Source organism: Rhipicephalus microplus, chromosome 6 (genome assembly GCF_043290135.1).
Source record: "Rhipicephalus microplus isolate Deutch F79 chromosome 6, USDA_Rmic, whole genome shotgun sequence".
Lineage (NCBI taxonomy): Eukaryota > Metazoa > Arthropoda > Arachnida > Ixodida > Ixodidae > Rhipicephalus > Rhipicephalus microplus.
This window is the reverse complement of record NC_134705.1, coordinates 177,285,358-177,307,572: the sequence shown is the minus strand read 5'-3', so window position 1 is coordinate 177,307,572 and position 22,215 is coordinate 177,285,358. Positions and strand designations below refer to the sequence as shown.

Sequence of the window (22,215 nt, the reverse complement as noted above, 5' to 3'; positions counted from 1 at the left end):
GCGGTAGCTCACAAGGGATGGGGGGTGAGGACGGATTAAAAGGATAGGAATAATGGTGTAGAGAAAGAGAGATGAGGGAAACCAGAGTGAGACGACATATCGAGGGAATAGGAGTAAAAATGAAACAAAACATTCGAACGCAAACACCCCGTACATCCAACCGCCATTGAGCGCACCTAGTTGTTTGGCAAGTATGTATGAGTGATTCTTAAGAGGGAAAGGAAGATAAAATTGAGTCCCGTTACTGTCTGCTATTGAGCAAGTAGGCGCGCTCAGTGGCAGTTGGATGTACGGGGTGTTTGTGTTAGAATGTTTTGTTGCATTTTACTCCTTGTCATTGCGCCGACTTGTATGCATATACCAACACTGCCGGTGGTCTCTCGTCGTCTTCGCCACTCTACGTAATGGTCGCAAATGAGCGACAACGCAAGGAGCAAGTTTTTTTGGCGTGGCAGTGCGCATTTGGCCTCGGTGATGCGAGGCGCGCTGTTGGCGTGAATGGTGGCGTCTCGCACTCCGTCGCGCCCCTTCGGGAAGCGACGAGCTACAGCGTCGATTGATGTGTTGCCTGGAAGGCGAAAGAAATGCGCAGCAGGCTGTATTGTACAGCGGTAGTGGTTTCGTTTCGGTGTACCTCTTTGCAGCCGCGAACTGCACGGTTGCCCGAAAATGAGCGCCAGCCAGCATCCTGGCGCACGCTTCCGCGCTCGCACGCGGACGGGTTCTCACGCGTCGGCCAATGGGAGGGAGAGAGATGGGTCGTGCGGCGAAGCCGCTTGCCGTTCTCCGGCAGGAGCGCAGTTTCGCTCCGCCAGTCGAGGTGATCGGACGTACGAACCATGGCCCGAACTAAACAAACCGCGCGCAAGAGTACCGGAGGCAAGGCTCCGCGTAAGCAGCTTGCTACCAAGGCTGCTCGCAAGAGTGCCCCTGCCACAGGCGGGGTGAAGAAACCTCACCGTTACAGGCCTGGAACCGTGGCCCTGCGTGAAATTCGCCGATACCAGAAGTCGACCGAACTGCTGATCCGCAAGCTTCCCTTTCAGCGCCTGGTGCGGGAAATCGCTCAGGACTTCAAGACGGACCTCCGTTTCCAGAGTTCTGCCGTGATGGCCCTTCAGGAAGCTAGCGAGGCCTACCTCGTTGGTCTTTTCGAAGACACCAACCTGTGCGCCATCCACGCTAAGCGCGTCACCATCATGCCAAAGGACATCCAGCTGGCTCGGCGCATTCGCGGTGAGCGCGCCTAAGTTGGGCTGCTCCCTGCGCTTCGGTCGACAGGCAAGCAACAACAAACGGTCCTTCTCAGGACCACCAACGTGTCTGCTTTGGCTACGAGACCACTCCAGGCCACGTACTCCGGCCGCACCCTCTTTTGCTGTCATGTTTTGTACGTTCGTGGCTGCGCTGTCTAGCGAGCGGAAGAAAGGAACGTCGGCGCGTCGTTATTACGAAGAAATGGCTCAGCTTTGACAATTCAAGGTAAAAGTGTGTACCATTATGAGTAGACAGACAAAAGGTAGGCTAGCTTCAGTCGGTATGTGTGCAGCAGCCGTGCTGCGAACCTGTGGTGTGTCAATTTCATTTATGTGTTTAGCTTTTTGCCCGCCGCTTGTAAGGTGTTTTTGAGGGCTTCTGTTTGCGTAACGCCATGGTGACTTGGGCTGCTGGACCCCGGCGCAACTTTTGGGTGCACTCGTAGGAGGTGATGAAGTTTTACCGAGAGACGAAATAAACAATTGTATCGGGCCACTTGGTAAGGATCCATCTTGCTAGGAAGCGCTGCCACTATTACACAGACCTCACAACACAAGCGCTTAACTTCAACTGAACGTTTATTGCAAACGTCAGAGTTTATAGAAAAAGAATAGTAAAAGGTAGACAACTAAAAGCACACGTGCCAGTCCCGCACATTACTATCTGTTATTCTCTATCACCCCATCCAAAACACAGTTCTTTCCGCGTGAGCGCGATAGAGAGTGCACAAACACACTCAAAATCATCGCGTGTCATTTCCTTTCATTTCTTTTGAAACAGAACAAGTTTTTAAGCCATATTCTGGACAGTTTTATTTGTTTGTTTTTTTTGCAATAAACGTTTAGTTGAAGTTAAGCGCTTGTGTTGTGTGTTCTGTGTAATAGTGGCTGCGCTTCCTAGCAAGACAGACGAAATAAATTGTGTTAGAAGCACGAAATGAAATGCGCTAACGGCGGGTTCTCTCTCTCTCTTCTTTTTTACCTTACGTTTGTTTTTCGATTCAAAAGTATTAAATTTACTCTGTCCCTGTGCTGACCCGTTCAGGTGTCATCGTAAAGATAGACAGTTACGTGTGGAGCTTCACAGTAACTAATGACAACGCTTACATGCCCTTTTCTGTCTCTTTCGGTGCCGAGCTGCATGATTTGGTTGTCTCTGTGCAGCATTTGGCGTTGCGCACTGGTGGCTAACTGATGTCGCGAGGAAATATATATATAATATAGACAAAAACAAACACGCTTGAGGGTACGAACAGAGCCATCGTGACTGCGAAGCGAAGCCCGGCCGCGTCACCTGTTTGGGTGGTCCTTAGAAGGACCGTTTGGGGAATGCGGCGAGCGCGCGGAAGGGGTGCTCGCTTACGCCTTCTTCTCCGTCTTCTTCGGAAGAAGCACGGCTTGAATGTTGGGCAACACACCGCCCTGCGCGATGGTGACGCCGGAAAGCAGTTTGTTCAGCTCCTCGTCGTTGCGGATGGCGAGCTGCAAGTGACGGGGGATGATCCGGGTCTTCTTGTTGTCACGAGCGGCGTTGCCCGCCAGCTCGAGCACTTCGGCGGCCAGGTACTCGAGTACGGCAGCCAGGTAGACCGGGGCGCCCGCTCCGACGCGCTCGGCGTAGTTTCCCTTGCGTAGGAGGCGGTGAATACGGCCCACGGGGAACTGAAGCCCCGCGCGGCTAGAACGGGTCTTGCTCTTGCCTTTCGCCTTGCCGCCCTTGCCACGTCCGGACATGGTGTTGCTTTTCGCTTGCCGGTTGAGAAAAACTGCTGCCTTCTAAGATGAGAGCCGTGCTCGAATGGTGGTGGTGGTAGTGGTTACAATGAAGAGGAAAAAGGCACCTAATTTCTGTCTGCCTTCAGGCGACACGGCGCAGTGCCTTATAGGGGTGGGGTTAAGGAGGGATAAAAAGGATAGAAGGAAAGTAGAAGCAGAAGAAGACAGCCAACGAGAGGAAAAAGAAGGAGATAGGAAAGTGGGGATCCGGTCGAAGCAGTCCAAGGGCGGGGTGCCACAATGCGAGAGCTACACGGCATCAGGAGACCGCGGAGGGCGAACCAGTCGGCGGGAGCTACGCTGAAGTCGGAGATCGCGAGGGCACAACCGTCCAGCTTGAAATCCTGCGAGCGAATCCTCGAATGGTTTCCGTTGCCACCATCGCGCGCCGCCGCTCGCGGGGAACGGATGAGAGTGTGAGAGAGGGAAGCCGTGCGAACCAATGGGGCGCGCGCGTTGTGCTGATCTCGTCAACACCCCTCGCTCATATTTAAGCGCGCCGCGCAGGGGCGACACGCGCATTCGACTCTGGTCTCGCGTGCGTGTTGCGTGAAATCATGCCTCCCCAACCGTCTGGCAAAGCCGTCAAGAAGGCCGGCAAGGCGCAGAAGAATGTGCGCGCCACGGACAAGAAGAAGAAGAAGCGCCGCAGGAAGGAGAGCTTCTCCATCTACATCTATAAGGTGCTGAAGCAGGTGCACCCCGACACTGGTGTCTCCAGCAAGGCCATGTCCATCATGAACAGCTTCGTGAACGACATCTTCGAGCGTATCGCCGCCGAGTCGTCACGCCTTGCTCACTACAACAAGCGCTCGACCATCACGAGCCGGGAGATCCAGACCGCGGTGCGCCTGCTTCTGCCCGGAGAGCTGGCCAAGCACGCGGTGTCCGAGGGCACAAAAGCCGTCACCAAGTACACCAGCTCCAAGTAGGCGTGCGTCGTGGGCCACAGCGAGCGGCGACAAATCAACGGCTCTTCTCAGAGCCACCCAAATTGTTTGCGTCGGCATAGGGGTTGTGCTGAGAGATTCGGCTCCAAATCCATCCTCTTCTCTCTGTTGAACACCGCTAGCAGGAGCGTTGGTGTGCCGCGCTCGACGTGTGTGCTCGGGTAGGTTGAACAGGTAAATTAGAGAAGACCGAGTGCGCGGAGAAAAGTGCCACAAGTACGGTAATGGAGGGAAAACCAGGAGCGTGGTAATTAAAAAAAAAAAAAAAAAAACAGGGGGAAGGTGGCCGCTGCTCAAAACGTAACATGACCTCGAGTGTGTTCAGCTCTAGGGGAATGATCGAAAAGAAAACTAGCGTCAGCATTTGCCCGAGCAACTCCGACATGTCGGGCCAAATACGAAGGGGTATACACGGTATGCAGTGCATGCGGAGAGAAGGGAACTGCAGAACACTTGATAATGTTATGTAAATGGCTTCACCCTATAGTTTAAAATGATGGCGCAGAGTTTTTCAAAGCACCGGGGGAGGGCAAAATATACTTTAGGCGGGTAGAATCAACTAGAAGGTGGTTATCTTATTGGTGGCTACAGTCAAAGCAAGAGTGAAAACTAAACCATTCACTGCAAAGCGCCGGTCCTATACTTCACTATTTAAGGGGGACAAAATAAAAAGATAAATCTAGTTGTTGTTTAGCTAAGCATGTCCGATGTGAAGGGTACAGCCACATTCATCAGCCAGCGCCGAGTTCCTTCTCTGCCACGCCCACTCATTTGTTTACGAAATTGGGGCATTCATTTCTTGAGAGCGCAGGGCAGGCCCGTTTCGAGACTGTAGGAGGAGTGAATGTAGATTGAAGTGCGCGATGCGGTGAAAAATGTGCGGAAGCATTGATGCAAGAAAAGATGGGGGAGAATGTATAGACGCATGTGACATTAGCTGTAGAAGCGGAAAAGCGTGGGGGCGGGCTGCATGCTAATTATTGCCCCAACGCAAAGTATCAACAGCCCCCATGGAAAGGGGAAAAAAAAAAAATAAGCTGTGCGTACGCATAACAGGGGTACCACGCAGGTGATTTATATAGTGTACAAAGAAGTACGAAACTCAGTAAAGAAAGGCGGTCGACAGGGGGTATGGGCATTTCCTGTTTTTTACCACCGAGTGCTCCGTTTGCGCGTCGCCGAAACAAACATAGCCAGGCCGGCCAGCAAACGACACTGCTCGGCTTGACGTTTACATATCACACGGTGTAGCGGAACACTGTGTTCTCTTCGAAAGAACAAATGCGCCTGTGCTAGGCACAAATGAGTGGTGCGTTCCATTAGGAATATGGTTGGAAACTTACGTTAAATGAATGAGTGGACGCACCCTTTATTTCCGCTTGGTTTCGTGACGTGATGGACGGCAGCGAGCGTTGCAGTGTAACCGATACACATGTAACTGAGCGGTTGACGTCGGTCAGAATGTAGAAATGTGCAGTTTTCTGCGCGAAAAAGGAAAAGGGGGATGGGAGAAAAAATAATTGTTTGACGCTACCGCAGCTATCGTTATGGTGCGTCGTAGCGCCGCTAGAGATGCGTAGCATGCCAAGGGGAAGTCCGCGTTTAACTCGTCGTGAGCAAATGAATATAACGAGAGAAAGGACATCGCCAAAGAAAGAAAACAGCGGTGACTCACAATTAAGGCTGAACCAGCCAGAGTTGGCTGGCATGTTATCGTGGCCTTGGATGTCGTTTGGATCGCGGGGCTTGTCTGAGTACTGGTGCACGCGTTCGGCTGCAGCCGCCTTTCGTTCAGCAGGGATGATGGTTCGCGGTCAGTGGCCCTGTTTAAATAGATGCGAAGCCTAGTTAAAGTTGTTATCTACGCAGAATCGCCACACTTCATGTACCATTAGAACCGTGTCGTAGATGCGGTGCGGGAGGACTCAGTCCTAAATGGTGGGTTAATTAATTAAAAAAAAAAGAAAAAAAGCGGCTACTCAGGATTCGCAGTTGGACTGGATGCGAACCAAAGGTGGCAGTTTGGTTGTTGGGTTGCGATTGCCGCGGGCGTGTACCTGCACAATGCGGCCGTCGTTTGTAAGATGATTTCATTTGCGGAGGTTAGTGAGACCAGGCTGTGTTTTTATTGATGTTTCATTTCAGGATACCAACCGCGGCTTTTTCGAACGGCTTGTGGGTGTTTTGTGAGATCTTTTTAGATTACTGACTATGTTCAGCGGCTCGACAGTGCATTTGTATGAAGCCTTCAAGCGCGATCATTTTGTAAATTTGCATCGTGCGTCCCTGCCACCATGGGACCGCTCATGATTGTGAAAGATGAAACTGCGACCGCTTGAACACACTTGCACCACAAAAATGGCACGCGCAGTTTGGTATTGGTGCACGTGAGAAGGGAATACAATAGATGGGCATTGGCGCGCATCTTTTTCTCTTATTGATATGATATATAAGGATATGTCGGCGCACCATTATGGCACCGGCTACTCCTTAGCCGTTGAGTGAAACTTGAACACGTATCTTGAAGCAAAACATACAAAGCAGTGCATGGAAAGTAGAAAACTCGGGCAGAAATATGCAAAGACACACTTACACTTATACACACATATCAGAACACAATGGTAAGTAAATGTTCGAAAGTCAATGAATGAAGTCTCTGATAATGTCCCTCGTTAATATTCGGTCCACCAGCACAAAACAGTGGAGCACACGTCTGGTCCTTATAAAGATGCATTCGCTCGTGTGTACATAATTGTCGACACGTCATTCATTTCACAACACACACATGATGGGAGTCACGTGATACTGTACATAATAAGTACATTTGTTACAAATGAAAGTTCGTTATTTCTTAATACTTATCAGCAATCCCGCTGTCTTGTAAAGAACGTGTTGATGCTTTTAAAGCGTGCGACTGTAAAACTCGAGTAGGCCACGGACCCAGAAGTTTCTTCATGTTAAACGGTCTGCGGTCTAATGCCAACTGTTCGGACTTAAGACGGCGTCTCGTGATGTGGACATTCTACGAGAAGGTGACATACGTCTTCATCTATTAATCCACATTCGCATTCGGGACTTTCAGCTCTGCCGTGTCTGTGCAAAAAAAAAAAAAAAATGTTTTGTGTATGTCGTGCCTAGCCTCAATCGGTAAATTAGAGTTTGCGATATTCTATCTAATGCCAGCGTAATTTTTAATTCAATAGATGGATCGATGTGGTATAAATCGCACCTCTTTGTACTTTGGTCAAACCAAGCAGTTTTGCTCATTCTGAAAGTTTTATTCTTTATAATACTACGCAATTCACTTTTTTCGAAATATTGGTTGCCACGATGTGTAGACCTACTTTGTTTGCTCTGGACGGCAGATATCAGGCGTAATGAAGCTAGGAACACATGTGAGCCTCGGAAAAAGAAGTGCGAATAAGAAAGGCCAACTGCAAATCCTCTTTGCACAGCTGATGCCGTCCGGATAGTCGTTGATAGATTACTTAACAGGTTGTCAGCCTCCGAAGGTATTATGTAAGCGAAAGTACGCATGCGTAAAACATGCAGCGAACGAACACTCTTCCAACGCTGTAAAGAAGAAAGAATGCATAAAGGGTGGTGCATTTTACGCTCCAATATCGTCCTATGTAAGGCGCTTTAGAGTTAGGGCTGTTTTGCCTGTAATTGCGTGACCCTTGCAGGGTTCCTCACAGTGCAACCGTGCACTTGAAACAAGATGGGGAAACTTCGCTGCGACCGGACCGCTTGACAGTCCGTGTTTACGGGAGGAGAGGCGCGCCCGAGAGGAGGTGCGCTCTCACTCTCTGCCGTCCCCGTGAATGCTGAAATGAGCGCGGTCGCGTTGCGTGGCTTCGGTGAAACTGCCGTATCGCGATATGTAGTGGAGCTGCCACAGTAAAATTTGGGACACGCGTAGCCAGCCGAAGGTGCTGTTACTTTGCCGAATTTCACGTGCCGGCGTCCACAACAACGCGAGCACGCTTTGTTTAGAAATTCCCGGCCATGAGGCCGTGCCCGGACCGCGTGTGTTAGTCCCTTGGTTTGGCGACAAGGATGGCGTCAAAGTGACGCCGTGAAACGGGTTTCGTGCGTGCAAATGAGGCATTGATGTGATTAGAAAGAAAGCGACAACATAGAAAAGAAAAAAAAAAAGAGGGAGGGGGCACAGGCCGGGGACGAGTAGTCGCAAAGTGTTAAGTGTGCAGTTTATTTACGTGCGGCACACAGGTGAGCTGTTGCAGCTGTGAGTTTTGACAAATATTGCGTGTGTCATGTTCAGTGGACACGATGAAACGTTTGTTTTAGCGAACGCGTTGTATCCGCTGTGCATGAATTGTCGCTTACTCGGTTTGATGTCTCCTTGCCGCTGGGGCAGCTGATACGAGTGATACGCCATTTTGCAGCAGTGAAGGGTGCGTGAATGAATGGCCAAGAAACTTAGCAACAGTAACGAGAAAAGAATTACAAACAAACAAACGAAAGCACGTTTGCCGTGTATATTCAATCTTGTAGTGCAGAAAAATAGTCAGTGCAGCAACCTGCGCGGCCAACGCGCTCCTCGCGAAGAAAAGAGGGAGAGAGAGACGAGCCGGCCGCCGACCAACCGGCGTGCGCCGTTCGCCTTCCTCCTCAGTCTCGCGGGTCGGCGCCGACACCACGACTCGATCGTGTGGAGCATTCGCTTTCCGGGCGCGTTTCGAAGCAGAAGCAGAACTTCGGAAGCCGTCATGTCTGGCCGTGGCAAAGGTGGCAAGGGGTTGGGGAAGGGTGGCGCCAAGCGTCATCGAAAGGTGTTGCGTGACAACATCCAGGGCATAACCAAGCCGGCCATCCGTCGTCTGGCGCGCCGTGGCGGTGTCAAGCGCATCTCTGGCCTCATCTACGAAGAAACTCGCGGCGTTCTCAAGGTGTTCCTCGAGAACGTGATCCGCGATGCCGTCACTTACACCGAGCACGCCAAAAGGAAGACCGTGACAGCCATGGACGTCGTGTACGCCCTCAAGCGTCAGGGCCGCACCCTGTACGGATTCGGAGGCTAAGAAGCCAGCGGCGTCGCCTGCAGCCAGCCAACGAGAACACAACAGCCCTCTTCAGGGCTACCCACTTGATGCTTCGGCAGTGTGATCCCAGCGGTTCGCCATACCCGCCCGTCCCTCTTTGCAATATCATTGCGTCATCGCTCAGGTGAGCAGCACCTCGTGTAGTAGTAGCCTGATCGCGCTGGGTACTTGTCACGTTCACCGCATTTCGTTCGCGTCGTCGTCTTTCTCCTGGGTCTGCATGCACGAATAAATCGCCGCATCTGCGAGTTCTTCCTCTCCTTCCTGCAAGCCAAGCTGCTAAAACGGGCCCGTCAAGCGAACTTCGCCTAGTTAGTTACCTTATCGCGCGAAGGAAGAAGCCGAGCGCAGCGTTCTACCCTGGTCACTGCATTCTTGGAGACACGACTATGCTCAGGAAGCACGAACTCGCTTTTCTGTTTGGAATGCCCACTACACGATCGCGTCACGTTGTGTCGAAATAAATAAAAAACGCCCTATGTTCTACCGTGGGGCACGCAGACGAAGAACGGCTGTGTACTTACAAATGAAAATTGATTGTGACAGGTTGGTCGTGTTTACCGCCGTGCACTCAGAAGTGCCCCATTCAAGAACACATTGTGTACATTGTCCCGCCTAATTTTTTTTTTTTTTCCACACCTGGCGCTGCCAAGCTGTAAAAAAAAAAAAAAAAAAAAAGCAAGAAAGAAAAGTGGAAGGGGATGTTTAAACAATTTTCTGCGCAAGTCAGAAGCAAGTACACAATAAGCGCTGCCCATGCGGCGTGCTGAGGCAAGCTGCACTTGATAGAAGTGGCACTCATGTACTGTACTGGTGCTGCGAACACTGCAGTTGTGAAAGCTTTACTTGGACGGACAGCCACGCAACAATTGTTTCCATTTCGCCGGCAGAGGTGGTCACTCTAGGGAGGCTGGCTTGGCCGCCCACGCGAGAGGGGGAGGGGGACTGGCCCATGTAAACGCGAAAGGTTCGAGCGCGGGAAATTCGAAAGCAAGGCGCGCTCGCGTGAGCCTGCCGTCAGATGGCGACACCAACCCACGAGCAATGCATTTTCAAGTGCACCCTTCTTTTCCCACCCCCCTCCGCACAGGAAGAGGCGCGTCGAATGTGTAACCAAGGCGCACGACAGTGGTTCTGCTCAGGCAAGCCTACCTATAACAAAAATTGTTCTCCAAGTGTGTACCTTCATTTTCTCGTGAAAATGTGAAAGCCGAGTGAATGGGGCTTTTTGAGGCGCGTGTTGATCTTCCTTTCTATTATGATTATTATTTTTCACCCTTTCATTGAGTCCATTTCCTGCTTTTTGTGCCACATATTTAGCACTTAGAGGGGGGGGGGGGGGGATTGCTGATGTGTAAGATGGAAACGAAGAGGAAAGTGAGCCCCGAAACAACTGTCTGCATCAGGATGCGACACCTCAGCGGTAGCTCACAAGGGATGGGGGGTGAGGACGGATTAAAAGGATAGGAATAATGGTGTAGAGAAAGAGAGATGAGGGAAACCAGAGTGAGACGACATATCGAGGGAATAGGAGTAAAAATGAAACAAAACATTCGAACGCAAACACCCCGTACATCCAACCGCCATTGAGCGCACCTAGTTGTTTGGCAAGTATGTATGAGTGATTCTTAAGAGGGAAAGGAAGATAAAATTGAGTCCCGTTACTGTCTGCTATTGAGCAAGTAGGCGCGCTCAGTGGCAGTTGGATGTACGGGGTGTTTGTGTTAGAATGTTTTGTTGCATTTTACTCCTTGTCATTGCGCCGACTTGTATGCATATACCAACACTGCCGGTGGTCTCTCGTCGTCTTCGCCACTCTACGTAATGGTCGCAAATGAGCGACAACGCAAGGAGCAAGTTTTTTTGGCGTGGCAGTGCGCATTTGGCCTCGGTGATGCGAGGCGCGCTGTTGGCGTGAATGGTGGCGTCTCGCACTCCGTCGCGCCCCTTCGGGAAGCGACGAGCTACAGCGTCGATTGATGTGTTGCCTGGAAGGCGAAAGAAATGCGCAGCAGGCTGTATTGTACAGCGGTAGTGGTTTCGTTTCGGTGTACCTCTTTGCAGCCGCGAACTGCACGGTTGCCCGAAAATGAGCGCCAGCCAGCATCCTGGCGCACGCTTCCGCGCTCGCACGCGGACGGGTTCTCACGCGTCGGCCAATGGGAGGGAGAGAGATGGGTCGTGCGGCGAAGCTGCTTGCCGTTCTCCGGCAGGAGCGCAGTTTCGCTCCGCCAGTCGAGGTGATCGGACGTACGAACCATGGCCCGAACTAAACAAACCGCGCGCAAGAGTACCGGAGGCAAGGCTCCGCGTAAGCAGCTTGCTACCAAGGCTGCTCGCAAGAGTGCCCCTGCCACAGGCGGGGTGAAGAAACCTCACCGTTACAGGCCTGGAACCGTGGCCCTGCGTGAAATTCGCCGATACCAGAAGTCGACCGAACTGCTGATCCGCAAGCTTCCCTTTCAGCGCCTGGTGCGGGAAATCGCTCAGGACTTCAAGACGGACCTCCGTTTCCAGAGTTCTGCCGTGATGGCCCTTCAGGAAGCTAGCGAGGCCTACCTCGTTGGTCTTTTCGAAGACACCAACCTGTGCGCCATCCACGCTAAGCGCGTCACCATCATGCCAAAGGACATCCAGCTGGCTCGGCGCATTCGCGGTGAGCGCGCCTAAGTTGGGCTGCTCCCTGCGCTTCGGTCGACAGGCAAGCAACAACAAACGGTCCTTCTCAGGACCACCAACGTGTCTGCTTTGGCTACGAGACCACTCCAGGCCACGTACTCCGGCCGCACCCTCTTTTGCTGTCATGTTTTGTACGTTCGTGGCTGCGCTGTCTAGCGAGCGGAAGAAAGGAACGTCGGCGCGTCGTTATTACGAAGAAATGGCTCAGCTTTGACAATTCAAGGTAAAAGTGTGTACCATTATGAGTAGACAGACAAAAGGTAGGCTAGCTTCAGTCGGTATGTGTGCAGCAGCCGTGCTGCGAACCTGTGGTGTGTCAATTTCATTTATGTGTTTAGCTTTTTGCCCGCCGCTTGTAAGGTGTTTTTGAGGGCTTCTGTTTGCGTAACGCCATGGTGACTTGGGCTGCTGGACCCCGGCGCAACTTTTGGGTGCACTCGTAGGAGGTGATGAAGTTTTACCGAGAGACGAAATAAACAATTGTATCGGGCCACTTGGTAAGGATCCATCTTGCTAGGAAGCGCTGCCACTATTACACAGACCTCACAACACAAGCGCTTAACTTCAACTGAACGTTTATTGCAAACGTCAGAGTTTATAGAAAAAGAATAGTAAAAGGTAGACAACTAAAAGCACACGTGCCAGTCCCGCACATTACTATCTGTTATTCTCTATCACCCCATCCAAAACACAGTTCTTTCCGCGTGAGCGCGATAGAGAGTGCACAAACACACTCAAAATCATCGCGTGTCATTTCCTTTCATTTCTTTTGAAACAGAACAAGTTTTTAAGCCATATTCTGGACAGTTTTTTTTTTGTTTGTTTTTTTTGCAATAAACGTTTAGTTGAAGTTAAGCGCTTGTGTTGTGTGTTCTGTGTAATAGTGGCTGCGCTTCCTAGCAAGACAGACGAAATAAATTGTGTTAGAAGCACGAAATGAAATGCGCTAACGGCGGGTTCTCTCTCTCTCTTCTTTTTTACCTTACGTTTGTTTTTCGATTCAAAAGTATTAAATTTACTCTGTCCCTGTGCTGACCCGTTCAGGTGTCATCGTAAAGATAGACGGTTACGTGTGGAGCTTCACAGTAACTAATGACAACGCTTACATGCCCTTTTCTGTCTCTTTCGGTGCCGAGCTGCGTGATTTGGTTGTCTCTGTGCAGCATTTGGCGTTGCGCACTGGTGGCTAACTGATGTCGCGAGGAAATATATATATAATATAGACAAAAACAAACACGCTTGAGGGTACGAACAGAGCCATCGTGACTGCGAAGCGAAGCCCGGCCGCGTCACCTGTTTGGGTGGTCCTTAGAAGGACCGTTTGGGGAATGCGGCGAGCGCGCGGAAGGGGTGCTCGCTTACGCCTTCTTCTCCGTCTTCTTCGGAAGAAGCACGGCTTGAATGTTGGGCAACACACCGCCCTGCGCGATGGTGACGCCGGAAAGCAGTTTGTTCAGCTCCTCGTCGTTGCGGATGGCGAGCTGCAAGTGACGGGGGATGATCCGGGTCTTCTTGTTGTCACGAGCGGCGTTGCCCGCCAGCTCGAGCACCTCGGCGGCCAGGTACTCGAGTACGGCAGCCAGGTAGACCGGGGCGCCCGCTCCGACGCGCTCGGCGTAGTTTCCCTTGCGTAGGAGGCGGTGAATACGGCCCACGGGGAACTGAAGCCCCGCGCGGCTAGAACGGGTCTTGCTCTTGCCTTTCGCCTTGCCGCCCTTGCCACGTCCGGACATGGTGTTGCTTTTCGCTTGCCGGTTGAGAAAAACTGCTGCCTTCTAAGATGAGAGCCGTGCTCGAATGGTTTCCGTTGCCACCATCGCGCGCCGCCGCTCGCGGGGAACGGATGAGAGTGTGAGAGAGGGAAGCCGTGCGAACCAATGGGGCGCGCGCGTTGTGCTGATCTCGTCAACACCCCTCGCTCATATTTAAGCGCGCCGCGCAGGGGCGACACGCGCATTCGACTCTGGTCTCGCGTGCGTGTTGCGTGAAATCATGCCTCCCCAACCGTCTGGCAAAGCCGTCAAGAAGGCCGGCAAGGCGCAGAAGAATGTGCGCGCCACGGACAAGAAGAAGAAGAAGCGCCGCAGGAAGGAGAGCTTCTCCATCTACATCTATAAGGTGCTGAAGCAGGTGCACCCCGACACTGGTGTCTCCAGCAAGGCCATGTCCATCATGAACAGCTTCGTGAACGACATCTTCGAGCGTATCGCCGCCGAGTCGTCACGCCTTGCTCACTACAACAAGCGCTCGACCATCACGAGCCGGGAGATCCAGACCGCGGTGCGCCTGCTTCTGCCCGGAGAGCTGGCCAAGCACGCGGTGTCCGAGGGCACAAAAGCCGTCACCAAGTACACCAGCTCCAAGTAGGCGTGCGTCGTGGGCCACAGCGAGCGGCGACAAATCAACGGCTCTTCTCAGAGCCACCCAAATTGTTTGCGTCGGCATAGGGGTTGTGCTGAGAGATTCGGCTCCAAATCCATCCTCTTCTCTCTGTTGAACACCGCTAGCAGGAGCGTTGGTGTGCCGCGCTCGACGTGTGTGCTCGGGTAGGTTGAACAGGTAAATTAGAGAAGACCGAGTGCGCGGAGAAAAGTGCCACAAGTACGGTAATGGAGGGAAAACCAGGAGCGTGGTAATTAAAAAAAAAAAAAAAAACAGGGGGAAGGTGGCCGCTGCTCAAAACGTAACATGACCTCGAGTGTGTTCAGCTCTAGGGGAATGATCGAAAAGAAAACTAGCGTCAGCATTTGCCCGAGCAACTCCGACATGTCGGGCCAAATACGAAGGGGTATACACGGTATGCAGTGCATGCGGAGAGAAGGGAACTGCAGAACACTTGATAATGTTATGTAAATGGCTTCACCCTATAGTTTAAAATGATGGCGCAGAGTTTTTCAAAGCACCGGGGGAGGGCAAAATATACTTTAGGCGGGTAGAATCAACTAGAAGGTGGTTATCTTATTGGTGGCTACAGTCAAAGCAAGAGTGAAAACTAAACCATTCACTGCAAAGCGCCGGTCCTATACTTCACTATTTAAGGGGGACAAAATAAAAAGATAAATCTAGTTGTTGTTTAGCTAAGCATGTCCGATGTGAAGGGTACAGCCACATTCATCAGCCAGCGCCGAGTTCCTTCTCTGCCACGCCCACTCATTTGTTTACGAAATTGGGGCATTCATTTCTTGAGAGCGCAGGGCAGGCCCGTTTCGAGACTGTAGGAGGAGTGAATGTAGATTGAAGTGCGCGATGCGGTGAAAAATGTGCGGAAGCATTGATGCAAGAAAAGATGGGGGAGAATGTATAGACGCATGTGACATTAGCTGTAGAAGCGGAAAAGCGTGGGGGCGGGCTGCATGCTAATTATTGCCCCAACGCAAAGTATCAACAGCCCCCATGGAAAGGGGAAAAAAAAAAAATAAGCTGTGCGTACGCATAACAGGGGTACCACGCAGGTGATTTATATAGTGTACAAAGAAGTACGAAACTCAGTAAAGAAAGGCGGTCGACAGGGGGTATGGGCATTTCCTGTTTTTTACCACCGAGTGCTCCGTTTGCGCGTCGCCGAAACAAACATAGCCAGGCCGGCCAGCAAACGACACTGCTCGGCTTGACGTTTACATATCACACGGTGTAGCGGAACACTGTGTTCTCTTCGAAAGAACAAATGCGCCTGTGCTAGGCACAAATGAGTGGTGCGTTCCATTAGGAATATGGTTGGAAACTTACGTTAAATGAATGAGTGGACGCACCCTTTATTTCCGCTTGGTTTCGTGACGTGATGGACGGCAGCGAGCGTTGCAGTGTAACCGATACACATGTAACTGAGCGGTTGACGTCGGTCAGAATGTAGAAATGTGCAGTTTTCTGCGCGAAAAAGGAAAAGGGGGATGGGAGAAAAAATAATTGTTTGACGCTACCGCAGCTATCGTTATGGTGCGTCGTAGCGCCGCTAGAGATGCGTAGCATGCCAAGGGGAAGTCCGCGTTTAACTCGTCGTGAGCAAATGAATATAACGAGAGAAAGGACATCGCCAAAGAAAGAAAACAGCGGTGACTCACAATTAAGGCTGAACCAGCCAGAGTTGGCTGGCATGTTATCGTGGCCTTGGATGTCGTTTGGATCGCGGGGCTTGTCTGAGTACTGGTGCACGCGTTCGGCTGCAGCCGCCTTTCGTTCAGCAGGGATGATGGTTCGCGGTCAGTGGCCCTGTTTAAATAGATGCGAAGCCTAGTTAAAGTTGTTATCTACGCAGAATCGCCACACTTCATGTACCATTAGAACCGTGTCGTAGATGCTGTGCGGGAGGACTCAGTCCTAAATGGTGGGTTAATTAATTAAAAAAAAAAGAAAAAAAGCGGCTACTCAGGATTCGCAGTTGGACTGGATGCGAACCAAAGGTGGCAGTTTGGTTGTTGGGTTGCGATTGCCGCGGGCGTGTACCTGCACAATGCGGCCGTCGTTTGTAAGATGATTTCATTTGCGGAGGTTAGTGAGACCAGGCTGTGTTTTTATTGATGTTTCATTTCAGGATACCAACCGCGGCTTTTTCGAACGGCTTGTGGGTGTTTTGTGAGATCTTTTTAGATTACTGACTATGTTCAGCGGCTCGACAGTGCATTTGTATGAAGCCTTCAAGCGCGATCATTTTGTAAATTTGCATCGTGCGTCCCTGCCACCATGGGACCGCTCATGATTGTGAAAGATGAAACTGCGACCGCTTGAACACACTTGCACCACAAAAATGGCACGCGCAGTTTGGTATTGGTGCACGTGAGAAGGGAATACAATAGATGGGCATTGGCGCGCATCTTTTTCTCTTATTGATATGATATATAAGGATATGTCGGCGCACCATTATGGCACCGGCTACTCCTTAGCCGTTGAGTGAAACTTGAACACGTATCTTGAAGCAAAACATACAAAGCAGTGCATGGAAAGTAGAAAACTCGGGCAGAAATATGCAAAGACACACTTACACTTATACACACATATCAGAACACAATGGTAAGTAAATGTTCGAAAGTCAATGAATGAAGTCTCTGATAATGTCCCTCGTTAATATTCGGTCCACCAGCACAAAACAGTGGAGCACACGTCTGGTCCTTATAAAGATGCATTCGCTCGTGTGTACATAATTGTCGACACGTCATTCATTTCACAACACACACATGATGGGAGTCACGTGATACTGTACATAATAAGTACATTTGTTACAAATGAAAGTTCGTTATTTCTTAATACTTATCAGCAATCCCGCTGTCTTGTAAAGAACGTGTTGATGCTTTTAAAGCGTGCGACTGTAAAACTCGAGTAGGCCACGGACCCAGAAGTTTCTTCATGTTAAACGGTCTGCGGTCTAATGCCAACTGTTCGGACTTAAGACGGCGTCTCGTGATGTGGACATTCTACGAGAAGGTGATCTTCATCTATTAATCCACATTCGCATTCGGGACTTTCAGCTCTGCCGTGTCTGTGCAAAAAAAAAAAAAAAAATGTTTTGTGTATGTCGTGCCTAGCCTCAATCGGTAAATTAGAGTTTGCGATATTCTATCTAATGCCAGCGTAATTTTTAATTCAATAGATGGATCGATGTGGTATAAATCGCACCTCTTTGTACTTTGGTCAAACCAAGCAGTTTTGCTCATTCTGAAAGTTTTATTCTTTATAATACTACGCAATTCACTTTTTTCGAAATATTGGTTGCCACGATGTGTAGACCTACTTTGTTTGCTCTGGACGGCAGATATCAGGCGTAATGAAGCTAGGAACACATGTGAGCCTCGGAAAAAGAAGTGCGAATAAGAAAGGCCAACTGCAAATCCTCTTTGCACAGCTGATGCCGTCCGGATAGTCGTTGATAGATTACTTAACAGGTTGTCAGCCTCCGAAGGTATTATGTAAGCGAAAGTACGCATGCGTAAAACATGCAGCGAACGAACACTCTTCCAACGCTGTAAAGAAGAAAGAATGCATAAAGGGTGGTGCATTTTACGCTCCAATATCGTCCTATGTAAGGCGCTTTAGAGTTAGGGCTGTTTTGCCTGTAATTGCGTGACCCTTGCAGGGTTCCTCACAGTGCAACCGTGCACTTGAAACAAGATGGGGAAACTTCGCTGCGACCGGACCGCTTGACAGTCCGTGTTTACGGGAGGAGAGGCGCGCCCGAGAGGAGGTGCGCTCTCACTCTCTGCCGTCCCCGTGAATGCTGAAATGAGCGCGGTCGCGTTGCGTGGCTTCGGTGAAACTGCCGTATCGCGATATGTAGTGGAGCTGCCACAGTAAAATTTGGGACACGCGTAGCCAGCCGAAGGTGCTGTTACTTTGCCGAATTTCACGTGCCGGCGTCCACAACAACGCGAGCACGCTTTGTTTAGAAATTCCCGGCCATGAGGCCGTGCCCGGACCGCGTGTGTTAGTCCCTTGGTTTGGCGACAAGGATGGCGTCAAAGTGACGCCGTGAAACGGGTTTCGTGCGTGCAAATGAGGCATTGATGTGATTAGAAAGAAAGCGACAACATAGAAAAGAAAAAAAAAAAGAGGGAGGGGGCACAGGCCGGGGACGAGTAGTCGCAAAGTGTTAAGTGTGCAGTTTATTTACGTGCGGCACACAGGTGAGCTGTTGCAGCTGTGAGTTTTGACAAATATTGCGTGTGTCATGTTCAGTGGACACGATGAAACGTTTGTTTTAGCGAACGCGTTGTATCCGCTGTGCATGAATTGTCGCTTACTCGGTTTGATGTCTCCTTGCCGCTGGGGCAGCTGATACGAGTGATACGCCATTTTGCAGCAGTGAAGGGTGCGTGAATGAATGGCCAAGAAACTTAGCAACAGTAACGAGAAAAGAATTACAAACAAACAAACGAAAGCACGTTTGCCGTGTATATTCAATCTTGTAGTGCAGAAAAATAGTCAGTGCAGCAACCTGCGCGGCCAACGCGCTCCTCGCGAAGAAAAGAGGGAGAGAGAGACGAGCCGGCCGCCGACCAACCGGCGTGCGCCGTTCGCCTTCCTCCTCAGTCTCGCGGGTCGGCGCCGACACCACGACTCGATCGTGTGGAGCATTCGCTTTCCGGGCGCGTTTCGAAGCAGAAGCAGAACTTCGGAAGCCGTCATGTCTGGCCGTGGCAAAGGTGGCAAGGGGTTGGGGAAGGGTGGCGCCAAGCGTCATCGAAAGGTGTTGCGTGACAACATCCAGGGCATAACCAAGCCGGCCATCCGTCGTCTGGCGCGCCGTGGCGGTGTCAAGCGCATCTCTGGCCTCATCTACGAAGAAACTCGCGGCGTTCTCAAGGTGTTCCTCGAGAACGTGATCCGCGATGCCGTCACTTACACCGAGCACGCCAAAAGGAAGACCGTGACAGCCATGGACGTCGTGTACGCCCTCAAGCGTCAGGGCCGCACCCTGTACGGATTCGGAGGCTAAGAAGCCAGCGGCGTCGCCTGCAGCCAGCCAACGAGAACACAACAGCCCTCTTCAGGGCTACCCACTTGATGCTTCGGCAGTGTGATCCCAGCGGTTCGCCATACCCGCCCGTCCCTCTTTGCAATATCATTGCGTCATCGCTCAGGTGAGCAGCACCTCGTGTAGTAGTAGCCTGATCGCGCTGGGTACTTGTCACGTTCACCGCATTTCGTTCGCGTCGTCGTCTTTCTCCTGGGTCTGCATGCACGAATAAATCGCCGCATCTGCGAGTTCTTCCTCTCCTTCCTGCAAGCCAAGCTGCTAAAACGGGCCCGTCAAGCGAACTTCGCCTAGTTAGTTACCTTATCGCGCGAAGGAAGAAGCCGAGCGCAGCGTTCTACCCTGGTCACTGCATTCTTGGAGACACGACTATGCTCAGGAAGCACGAACTCGCTTTTCTGTTTGGAATGCCCACTACACGATCGCGTCACGTTGTGTCGAAATAAATAAAAAACGCCCTATGTTCTACCGTGGGGCACGCAGACGAAGAACGGCTGTGTACTTACAAATGAAAATTGATTGTGACAGGTTGGTCGTGTTTACCGCCGTGCACTCAGAAGTGCCCCATTCAAGAACACATTGTGTACATTGTCCCGCCTAATTTTTTTTTTTTTTCCACACCTGGCGCTGCCAAGCTGTAAAAAAAAAAAAAAAAAAAAGCAAGAAAGAAAAGTGGAAGGGGATGTTTAAACAATTTTCTGCGCAAGTCAGAAGCAAGTACACAATAAGCGCTGCCCATGCGGCGTGCTGAGGCAAGCTGCACTTGATAGAAGTGGCACTCATGTACTGTACTGGTGCTGCGAACACTGCAGTTGTGAAAGCTTTACTTGGACGGACAGCCACGCAACAATTGTTTCCATTTCGCCGGCAGAGGTGGTCACTCTAGGGAGGCTGGCTTGGCCGCCCACGCGAGAGGGGGAGGGGGACTGGCCCATGTAAACGCGAAAGGTTCGAGCGCGGGAAATTCGAAAGCAAGGCGCGCTCGCGTGAGCCTGCCGTCAGATGGCGACACCAACCCACGAGCAATGCATTTTCAAGTGCACCCTTCTTTTCCCACCCCCCTCCGCACAGGAAGAGGCGCGTCGAATGTGTAACCAAGGCGCACGACAGTGGTTCTGCTCAGGCAAGCCTACCTATAACAAAAATTGTTCTCCAAGTGTGTACCTTCATTTTCTCGTGAAAATGTGAAAGCCGAGTGAATGGGGCTTTTTGAGGCGCGTGTTGATCTTCCTTTCTATTATGATTATTATTTTTCACCCTTTCATTGAGTCCATTTCCTGCTTTTTGTGCCACATATTTAGCACTTAGAGGTGGGGGGGGGGGGGGGATTGCTGATGTGTAAGATGGAAACGAAGAGGAAAGTGAGCCCCGAAACAACTGTCTGCATCAGGATGCGACACCTCAGCGGTAGCTCACAAGGGATGGGGGGTGAGGACGGATTAAAAGGATAGGAATAATGGTGTAGAGAAAGAGAGATGAGGGAAACCAGAGTGAGACGACATATCGAGGGAATAGGAGTAAAAATGAAACAAAACATTCGAACGCAAACACCCCGTACATCCAACCGCCATTGAGCGCACCTAGTTGTTTGGCAAGTATGTATGAGTGATTCTTAAGAGGGAAAGGAAGATAAAATTGAGTCCCGTTACTGTCTGCTATTGAGCAAGTAGGCGCGCTCAGTGGCAGTTGGATGTACGGGGTGTTTGTGTTAGAATGTTTTGTTGCATTTTACTCCTTGTCATTGCGCCGACTTGTATGCATATACCAACACTGCCGGTGGTCTCTCGTCGTCTTCGCCACTCTACGTAATGGTCGCAAATGAGCGACAACGCAAGGAGCAAGTTTTTTTGGCGTGGCAGTGCGCATTTGGCCTCGGTGATGCGAGGCGCGCTGTTGGCGTGAATGGTGGCGTCTCGCACTCCGTCGCGCCCCTTCGGGAAGCGACGAGCTACAGCGTCGATTGATGTGTTGCCTGGAAGGCGAAAGAAATGCGCAGCAGGCTGTATTGTACAGCGGTAGTGGTTTCGTTTCGGTGTACCTCTTTGCAGCCGCGAACTGCACGGTTGCCCGAAAATGAGCGCCAGCCAGCATCCTGGCGCACGCTTCCGCGCTCGCACGCGGACGGGTTCTCACGCGTCGGCCAATGGGAGGGAGAGAGATGGGTCGTGCGGCGAAGCCGCTTGCCGTTCTCCGGCAGGAGCGCAGTTTCGCTCCGCCAGTCGAGGTGATCGGACGTACGAACCATGGCCCGAACTAAACAAACCGCGCGCAAGAGTACCGGAGGCAAGGCTCCGCGTAAGCAGCTTGCTACCAAGGCTGCTCGCAAGAGTGCCCCTGCCACAGGCGGGGTGAAGAAACCTCACCGTTACAGGCCTGGAACCGTGGCCCTGCGTGAAATTCGCCGATACCAGAAGTCGACCGAACTGCTGATCCGCAAGCTTCCCTTTCAGCGCCTGGTGCGGGAAATCGCTCAGGACTTCAAGACGGACCTCCGTTTCCAGAGTTCTGCCGTGATGGCCCTTCAGGAAGCTAGCGAGGCCTACCTCGTTGGTCTTTTCGAAGACACCAACCTGTGCGCCATCCACGCTAAGCGCGTCACCATCATGCCAAAGGACATCCAGCTGGCTCGGCGCATTCGCGGTGAGCGCGCCTAAGTTGGGCTGCTCCCTGCGCTTCGGTCGACAGGCAAGCAACAACAAACGGTCCTTCTCAGGACCACCAACGTGTCTGCTTTGGCTACGAGACCACTCCAGGCCACGTACTCCGGCCGCACCCTCTTTTGCTGTCATGTTTTGTACGTTCGTGGCTGCGCTGTCTAGCGAGCGGAAGAAAGGAACGTCGGCGCGTCGTTATTACGAAGAAATGGCTCAGCTTTGACAATTCAAGGTAAAAGTGTGTACCATTATGAGTAGACAGACAAAAGGTAGGCTAGCTTCAGTCGGTATGTGTGCAGCAGCCGTGCTGCGAACCTGTGGTGTGTCAATTTCATTTATGTGTTTAGCTTTTTGCCCGCCGCTTGTAAGGTG

General features: G+C 51.3%; 3 protein-coding genes across 3 annotated transcripts in view; all 3 read right to left on the bottom strand.

The window, feature by feature from the left end:
- The window catches only part of LOC142766094 (histone H2A-like), a 32,888-nt gene extending 29,493 nt beyond the window's left edge, over positions 1-3,395 (bottom strand). The window contains exon 1 of the mRNA XM_075867932.1: positions 3,051-3,395. The gene's annotated coding sequence lies outside the window, so the exon portion shown is untranslated. The remainder of the gene's footprint in view (positions 1-3,050) is intronic.
- LOC142766091 (histone H2A-like) lies at positions 2,616-3,056 on the bottom strand. Its single transcript, XM_075867929.1, has one exon. It carries the CDS (start codon positions 2,988-2,990, stop codon positions 2,616-2,618), a length of 375 nt encoding a protein of 124 aa, XP_075724044.1. The 5' UTR covers positions 2,991-3,056.
- A 9,690-nt stretch (positions 3,396-13,085) lies between the features above and the next one.
- LOC142766090 (histone H2A-like) lies at positions 13,086-13,486 on the bottom strand. Its single transcript, XM_075867928.1, has one exon. It carries the CDS (start codon positions 13,458-13,460, stop codon positions 13,086-13,088), a length of 375 nt encoding a protein of 124 aa, XP_075724043.1. The 5' UTR covers positions 13,461-13,486.
- Between the last annotated feature and the right edge of the window lie 8,729 nt (positions 13,487-22,215).

Excerpts from the sequence above, each read along its gene's own strand:
- LOC142766091 (XM_075867929.1), bottom strand. The coding sequence starts at position 2,990 with ATGTCCGGACGTGGCAAGGGCGGCAAGGCGAAAGGCAAGAGCAAGACC.
- LOC142766090 (XM_075867928.1), bottom strand. The coding sequence starts at position 13,460 with ATGTCCGGACGTGGCAAGGGCGGCAAGGCGAAAGGCAAGAGCAAGACC.